Here is an 8,474-nt window from a genome sequence, read left to right as displayed (position 1 = left end):
CTTACTTTGGGGTGTGCCCCCAATAGTCAGGGGTGAGTCCCTGACATAACCATAACTCTGCTCTCTGGCCTGCCTCCGGTAGCACGCTCGAGAAAAACTGCAAATCTTACAGCTGAGGGTCCCAGAGCTACCCTGGTCTCTGCCCTTCCCGAGGCCTGTTCATTTTCCTTGGATTCTGTAATTCATGCCAGTATCCTTCCACTATCTTGTTTCCTAGTCTTTGGTTTCCTGCTTTAAAATATCGGTCAGAGCAGAAGATTTGGAGTTTATCTTGTTTTTAGAGGCTTCTGGGTAATGAGGTGTCAGTGAATGGTGATTTGCCACACCCTAGTCCAAACAAACCATTCCTCTCCTGAACGATGGCAGCTGTCTCCCTAGGATATCCCACCACTTCTGCTCTTGCTTTATTCTCTGCAAAGTGGATACTGACTTTTTAAACCAGATCAGCCATTTCTGATTAAAGCTCTTCAATGGCTTTCCAGTGTTCTTCAAATAAAAGTGGAAAATCCTTAGTAAGCCCTTCTTGTAGTTCTTTGCCCAGACTCCTTCTATCTTAGGACCATCACACATGCAAGTCCAGCTCTGGAGCCCTTTTCTCCCTCCTTGGAGCCTCATTCTTTGGGTCTTGGTTGAAGTATCACTTTCTCAGGGGCCTTTACTTGTCTCCAATCTAATTCAGGTCCCCTTTGTATTTTTTTAATAACATCTACTCTTTTCCTTCATAATTACACATTCGTTTTGGTGACTTAGGGCAATATCTGTCTCCTCCCCAAGACTCTAAGGGCCTTAAGGGTAGGGACCTCTTGATTTTGCTCCGTACTATCTATGCCCCAGAGCGGAGCAGAAACCAGCATATAATAGATTCCATTTGATGGATGAATAAATAGGTAGAGAATGGCAAGGCTGGGGACGTTTGAGATGCAAGATAAGAACCTGATCTGTGTGCTAGTGGCAAAAAAAAGAATGAGACAGATTTATTTTAAAGGCAAAAATCAACAGTACTTTAGGGCCGGCCTGGTGGCTCAGGTGGTTGGAGCTCCGTGCTCCTAACTCGGAAGGCTGCCGGTTCGATTCTCACATGGGCCAGTGGGCTTTCAACCGCAAGGGATGGTGGGCAGCGCCCCCTGTAACTAAGATTGAACATGGCACCTTGAGCTGAGCTCCTGGATGGCAACGGCAACTGGATCTGGAGCTGAGCTGTGCCCTCCACAACTAAGACTGAAAGGACAACTTGAAGCTGAATGGCACCCTCCACAACTAAGATTGAAAGGACAACAACTTGACTTGGAAAAACAGGCCTGGAAGTACACTGTTCCCCAATAAAGTCCTGTTCCCCTTCCCCAATAAAAAAAAAAAAGAAAATCAACAGTACTTTATGACAGGTAATGGGAAGGAGATAGTGCTTTTCCTAGCCGAACATGCCACCTGACTCTGAGAGGAAGGAGTCAAAGACAGTTAAATTTTTAAACTGGGTGACTAATGGTTAGGTTTGGGGAAATAAGATATTTATATTGGGTTTAGATATATCAGTTGGAGATGACCAAGGGACATCAAAGGGGAAATGTTCAGAAAGTTGCAGGGTGGAGCTGGAACTCCAGCTCTGTCCTGGGCCACAGGACAGAAACTCAAAGCCAATGGGACTAACGCATCTAAGACAATTCAGATATTGTGGAGATACTGTGGAGAGAAAGACTTACCTCACGTTACATGATAAAGGGATGGAGAGGGGGCACGCCCATGCACTGGAAGGGATTATGTACCACAAAGTGCCTTCATACATTAAGAAACAGAAATCCAGACAGGCAAAGTGATTGGCTCAACACCACATAGCAAGCCAATGATGAAGCATTCCAACCTGTAAGGTCCAGTTTTTTCTAACCTGTAAGGTCCAGTTTTCTTGGCATTGTAACACAGAAACCGCCTGAATTTTCAGACATGACTGCTTTACGGTGGACACTCAATACCATTTCCTAATGGTCAAGGCAGGCAAATGAAAGGCAGAATTTTGTTTCTTTAGTTTATTAAAGATGACAATGAGCTGTTAGACTGTGTATGAATTACAGCAAGTAGAAATCCAGTTCAGAACATGAGTTGTACACACACAGAATATCTCTATTTAGACTCCTGCTCCTTTTATGTTAATTCAACAAAAGCTCTAAAGCATTGGCAGAGAAAGTCAATAACAGCCTCATTTAAGTGGACAGTATTTGCTTTCCACTCTTCTGCTATGTCTTGAATCTTGTCTCTACCTTGTAAGCAAACTTTCCCCCCTTCATTTATTGAAAAGAAAACTTCCTCCCTCCCATTTCATTCAGAAGGAACTCTCTTCAGTGCATTCAGTGCTTCTCCCCACAACAGCAGGGGATATTCAGATACGGTAAGTTGCAAAGTGCTTTCAGAACATCCCATCCTCTTTCCTCTCCCCTCCTACTTTCAAATAAATAAATGGGTATTGGGACAGTGACGACAGCAGTGTCAGGGTCACGAAAACAGATATGCAACCTAAGGGGATGGGCTGGGGGAGATAGAGAAAAATAGTGAAAAACCAGAACATGGAAGATTGTTGATCTCAGCTTTAGAAACTGTGTCAGCCTTTTCCATCCTTTGATCCTATGCTAAGATGAAACAGGCAGGATAATCATGAGAGTACATCTCTCCTCCAGTGTAGTGACTTGGTGTAAGGAGCTGGATTTGTCATTTAAACCAAAACTGGAAGTAGAGCTCACCATTTTTACAAACCCCTGAGTCTGAATCTGAGGCCTAACCCTTAGTGAGACTTGAGTTTTGTGGGGTCATTCCCAAAGCTCCCTGAAAGACGAGGGAGCTGCCAGTCAACGCTTCAAAACTGGGCTGGGCCGGAGGCCTTGGCTTTCAAAGGTCCCCCCACGAACTGCAGGAAGAACAGTCTCAGCATCTTCCAGCCTGATGCAGCCTTCAGATCCCAAGTTTGAGGCAGAGGGACCAACGCCATGGGTCAGTTCCTCCCTGCTCCCTCTTGCCCACGTGGAGCTTCGGCTCTGGCCGTTACCTCACTGCCCCTTCTACTTCCTGTGGGACTCCTCTTGCTTCCAGCTCAGGCACTTTCAGCTTCCACCAACCATGTGTAACTTTCTGTTCACCTTCCTGGGGCAGCGCACACACCAAGTTTTTTTCTACTAGCAAGCAGCTATGGAAAGACAGGTAGGTACACAGGAAGAAGAGAAGTCAGTCCTAGAACAAAAACGCTGAGAGTTTTAGTTCACAGAGCTGCCAGCCCTCGGAGCAGCGGCCCTAACCAGTGTTGTACATACAGGTCAGGAGCTATAGAAACTTAAAGAACACTACAAACATATACGTGGTCCTGTCAAACAATTTTCCCATCAAGACACACATTTTAAAAAGGAGTATGTTTGTTAAAATTAGTAATCTGAAAAGGATGATTGAACATATGAATATCACCAGGCTAAAGAGTTAAGTGCATAATTGGCATAAAGGCTCTTGTTATACCAAGAACACAGGAACATTCACTCACATCCACAGTTGGCAAGTTCTCTAACACCACTGACAGTAGGAAGCTTTGCCCCCAACTTTGACAAAAAACTAAGGCAAGAGACCAGCCACCAGGGAGGGTCCCAGCTCTGTTACAGGAAGGAGTGAGAGAGAATGGAGTTGGGCCACCCTTTTACTCTGAACCACAATGACCATGTAAGAAGAGGACATACAGAGTGGCAAGAAGACACAAATAAGTTGGTGGATGGGGTCTCTGTCTTCCCTTGAGGATGGCATCAGGGATTTGCCTGAGGTTGAAAGATTATACCTGCACGAGAGCTGGAGACCTTATCACCTAAGAGGAGACCAGCAGCTCCTCTCACTGAATAAATTCTCCTAGAGCAACAAGTTGTAGCCTCACTTATGCTCAGCATGAGGCTATACATGGGCCTGGCCCAAGTATCAGTGCTGTTCTTGCTTCAAGCCCACCAGGGTACAGTCAGGGTACTGTCAGTCACATCATCTATGCCCAGAACACTTCAAACAAGGGCATCATGGCTGCCTCTTTGAGGTCTCTGTGGATTCCAGGGTAGTACCAACGCTGTTTTTATGGCCTCAAAAATATCTAAATAAGCTGGACAGAATGTCCACAACGTAGTCCATTCTCTGCTGCTTCTCCTCAGGGCACGGGTCTGACCCTATTCCAGGATTGGGAGAGAGAAAACTCCATCCTCCTGTTTCAGCAGCAAAGGAGAAGTGCGTTTGTTGAGAAAGGCCTGGCTCAGAAGCTCCAGCACTAAAACAAAATAAAACTGAAAATGATACTTAAGATGCAGCAGAAACCAGATCTGGTCCAAGTGGAGAAGGCCTTGGATGTCAGAAGGACTGGGTCTCACTGTCCGTTCCCCCGACAGAGGCACTAGAAGCTTCACTTAAGGACCCACGTGCCAGTCCTCATGGAAATACCTGGTATCTACAAATTGTTACAACAGACTGGACCCCACCAACCTAACAAAGGTTGGCTATATATGGACATTAAACAAGTAATAAAAAAATAATAATGATAATTTAAAAAAAAAGAAAAAAGTGGGTTTAGTCCTTAAAAGGGTGGCTCAGTTCTGCGTTCTCTGACCCTAGCCCCTAGGAAAAAGGTTTCACGTGCTTTCCTCAGGTGGTCTCCAGGACGGTAGCCTCTAGGGCTTCAGTGGGTTCCTCCTCGTAGTCGGACAGGAAGGACTCCAGGCTGTGCTTGGCCAGCAACTCCCGCCGGGCCTGTAGCCGCTCACACCGGGGACAGCTTCCAGACTTGAAACAAGCTTTATGGTAACACGCTTTACACTCTGTTCAGGTCGGGAAGGTGAAAGAGAAGAAAACAATTCGTATTACCTCAAGCTGGAAGGACGTCGCCGCCACAGCCCGGTTCACCTCCACGGCTAAGAGTGCCTGTGGTGAATCACAGGGCGGCCTGAATCCAGCCACACTCTTACTAATAGGGGTGGCTGAAGGAAAAGAAATTAACTTTGTGTTCAGTCTTATTTGCCCACGCCACACCTGGCACCAGCCCTCACCTTCACAGGTCCGGCACTTATGGAGCTCAAAAGGGAAGATGATGTCATCCTCATTCTGACAGAACTCACAGATGAAGCCCTTGGCTTGGCAGAGCTGGGGAGGAAAGGGACAGGCAGCAAAATGAGGGACAACATATCAGGAAGTGGCACAGAGAGGGAACACAAGCGAAGAGAGGGCCAAAGTGTAAATGAGACTTGAGCGGGCTCTAAAGTATCCTCCCATTTTCACAAAAGACACCAGGGACACTTGGACGCCTGACAGCCAAACCAGGGTCAGTGCTGGGCAGTATTGGACAAAGCTTTAAGGTGCAGGTAAGAGAGGCATGAGTTCAAGAAACTCCCCAGCCACGAGAGTGGCTCTCAATGAAGAGATGAAAAATAGGAAGGAACAGTGCCACAAAAGGCTTCCTAAAGTAAAAATTCCAGCCTGGGTAATGATTTTATTTTGAAGTAAGAACCACAGCCAATTAGGATAAAATGTGAAGGCAAGAATTTTTCTCCAAAATAACACCCAGCCTTGAGTCATGTTGTACCTACGTCTTTCCAATTGCCCCTGCTACACAGGATCTCTACATATGCCCCCATTTTAAGCTCTAATTCTGGGACTATCACAGGAATACAGACTGGGCATATTCTAAAATGGGAAACTCTAAAAATGGAATTTCTGAATTTCTGGCATGTTAGGTATATCAAGAATAATAATTCGAATCTATAGAATACTTAAAGCCTACAGAATGTTTTCACATAAATTATTTCATCAATCCTCAAAAATAGTGAGAGGAGACGACAGTGTATATTAATTATTATCTTCACTTTAGAGACAAAACTGCGGCTTACCTCAGAGAGGGCAAAGTATTTCCTTTGGCCAGTGACTGAAAATGATAAAGCCAAGACCCAGTCCCTCTTCAGATGCTAATCCAGGTTCCCCTCCCACGTCATGAAAATTCTTTGGTGAAGGCCTACTTAGAACTGCCTGGTTGTTACCCAGGGGCAATGCCAGCACCAAACCCTTTTCTAACTTTAGGTTCTTTAGATCTGGATGATTTAGCTGTTCACCAACCCGGGGAAGAGCAATCCTGTCCAGTGTTTCTCACAGTGTTGACACAGGCCACTATAACTTCCTGGGACTAAATGGCAAGAACCCTGGGTCCACCGCACAACCCGTATTCTAAGCAAGGGTCCATGCGCCTGCTGAAGCGAGACTTTCTTACCACGCATCGCTCCACGTGGGCAGCCCCTGCCCTGGTGAGCTCAGCAAGCCGAGGCCCCAGCTCCCCCTTCCTGGTGGCAGTCAGGTCATGCAGTGAGTACAGGTGGAGGTCCTCTGTCAGGTGGCCTGGCACTGTGTCAAAGGAATCCAGAAGGCTACAGGAAATGAGGGGATGTGGGTGGGAGCAGAGAATGAACACCTCGTGTGGCATATCCGAGTTGAAGGATCTCTATCCAGCAGCAGGACCGGGAAGAGAAGGGTCCCAGGCAGAGATAATGAGGGTGGGCAACACCCAGCCAACCCAGGTGTTCCAAGCCACCTCAACCCTCCCACACTACCAGGGGTATGGATAGCAGAGGTGACTTTTATACCCTTCTGCAGGGTGATTCATGTCAGCTTGTAAAGAGTGCTGAGCCTGCCCTGGATGGAATCACCACTGATTTCTCCTTCCAGAGAGAAGGATACAGACACAATTACTTCTGTAGGCTTCTCATTTACCATTTCTGGAATTTTCTGCAAGATCCCCTACTCTCCTTTTTCACATAACAAGGGCCAACTGCTGGGACATGTTTCTTTCCAAGCCGTTAACTCAGCCCAAGGCCTCTGGCCTCCACACAACTTACTCTTTAGCCAATCGGCATGTCTTGAACATGTTCTTCATGTGATACAGCTGGATCCGCAGCAGCTGAGGAGACAGACATTGTGGTGGGGGATGGGCGGTAAACGGGGTTATGAAAAGGAGAGAAATAACCGTGAGACCAGTACCTTTAAACCCTGGGGGTCTAGAAGCCGTGCATGTAGCTAGAGTCAGAATATTCTCTACACCTGTAACCCAGCAACTTGCTTCCACGTGACCTACAGTCAAGGAAGGTCCATCTGCTAGGTCAGTCTGCCCAAATCACATCCACAGCTAGAAGCCTCTGAGAAATTCAGAATTCGAATGTTCCACCTGATACCCTATTCTCCATTCACAGTATTTTCAGTGAAGGGAGAAATCCTGCTTTGGCCATTGAATGCTCTCTATAACCTCAGAGCTGCCTGGGCAGATTTCAGACTCTAACCAGACCTGGGAAATGGCTAGAGAAAGTATACAGAGAAAGTGTGACTGATGGGTGGTTACAGCTCTGACATGGTGACAAAGAGAAGTGTGGTGATTCTGGGAAAGCCTGTACAAACACAGGGAGGGGATGAGAAGGGTCACGTATGTTGTGACCTTTTCAGGAGTCTTACCCGGACTTGATTGAGCAGCTTGACCTTCCTGTAGAGGGCACTGTTGATGTCCTGTACATTGAAGAGAGGATCATTCCAGATCTTGATGAGCAGGTCCTTGGAGAAATTGCTGACACAGTACTTGCTGAAGTCCCACTTGCGCAGCACCCGGCTGGGGATGACCATCTGGGCATTTTCGTGGCAGCACTGACAGAAGTACTTGCCCAAGTACTCACAGTATCGCAGCCGCTTGATATAATCTGGAAAATCCAGGAAGGTAGAGGTCAGATGTGGCTTTCCCATCTATAAATTGCTGAGGCAGCTCTGCGTTCCTTTTGAAAGAGCAGGAGGGCATGGCCAGTAGGCTCCAGCCACCTCTGTTTGAGCTCCCAAGCTGGCAGAAATCCACACAGTGGGGACTGGGGTTTGTGTGTGCCACCACGGAGGCCACTTAGGAAACAAACACTGCCAAGCTGGTAAGATTCAGCCCCCCAAAAACCTTGCTTAAAGTACCCAATTTTCTCTAATACACAATCCTGGTAATGTGATCCCAGAAATAATTTCCCTCTGATTGCCAATATTGTTGCTTAGCCCTATCCCTTCTTCTCCAGGTCCCTTCAGTCCTTTTCCCCAATTCTGCTCTGTCGCCTCCTCTTACTACCTCTCTGACCAGTTCCCTTGCCCAAGTGTGAGCAGGTAGGGGGTCAGAGGAGATACTCACCGGGGTCAGTCCGGATGCCACACCCTGCACAGCGGTAATTCTGCTTAGCCACAGCAATTTTCCTCCTGAGCAAAGGGAAAGAAAAGGGGATTGGCAGACACCACCTGCATGAGGCCTCTGAGATGTAAAGGAGGAGGATATAAACATGGGGCTCTTGTTAAGAATGGGCAAAGAAGGGAATTCACCTATTTTTAAGAGTTGGACAAGCAACCTATTGGGAGAACCAATTCAAACCAAGGATTATAAGGTTAGAATTTAGGTCTGGACAGTGACTCTCCCCAATAAAGAACCACACTTT

General features: G+C 46.8%; 1 protein-coding gene across 16 annotated transcripts in view; it reads right to left on the bottom strand.

The window, feature by feature from the left end:
- Positions 1-2,003: 2,003 nt before the first annotated feature.
- Positions 2,004-8,474, bottom strand: part of RUBCN (rubicon autophagy regulator) — a 58,689-nt gene continuing 52,218 nt past the window's right edge. For 12 of the 16 annotated variants that reach the window (XM_081076158.1, XM_081076154.1, XM_081076166.1 and 9 more), the window contains 6 exons: positions 8,177-8,241; positions 7,477-7,715; positions 6,870-6,931; positions 6,248-6,401; positions 5,037-5,130; positions 2,004-4,808 (listed from right to left, as the gene is read on the bottom strand). In XM_081076158.1, coding sequence (XP_080932284.1) covers positions 4,636-4,808; positions 5,037-5,130; positions 6,248-6,401; positions 6,870-6,931; positions 7,477-7,715; positions 8,177-8,241 — 787 coding nt within the window. In that variant the 3' untranslated portion in view covers positions 2,004-4,635. The remainder of the gene's footprint in view (positions 4,809-5,036; positions 5,131-6,247; positions 6,402-6,869; positions 6,932-7,476; positions 7,716-8,176; positions 8,242-8,474) is intronic. The other 4 variants (XM_081076162.1, XM_081076167.1, XM_081076165.1 and 1 more) reach the window with 1 other exon arrangement.

This window comes from Rhinolophus hipposideros (genome assembly GCF_964194185.1).
Source record: "Rhinolophus hipposideros genome assembly, chromosome: 2".
In the NCBI taxonomy this organism is placed as follows: domain Eukaryota; kingdom Metazoa; phylum Chordata; class Mammalia; order Chiroptera; family Rhinolophidae; genus Rhinolophus; species Rhinolophus hipposideros.
Note: the sequence above shows the minus strand (reverse complement) of the source record. Positions and strands in the feature narration are given on the sequence as shown.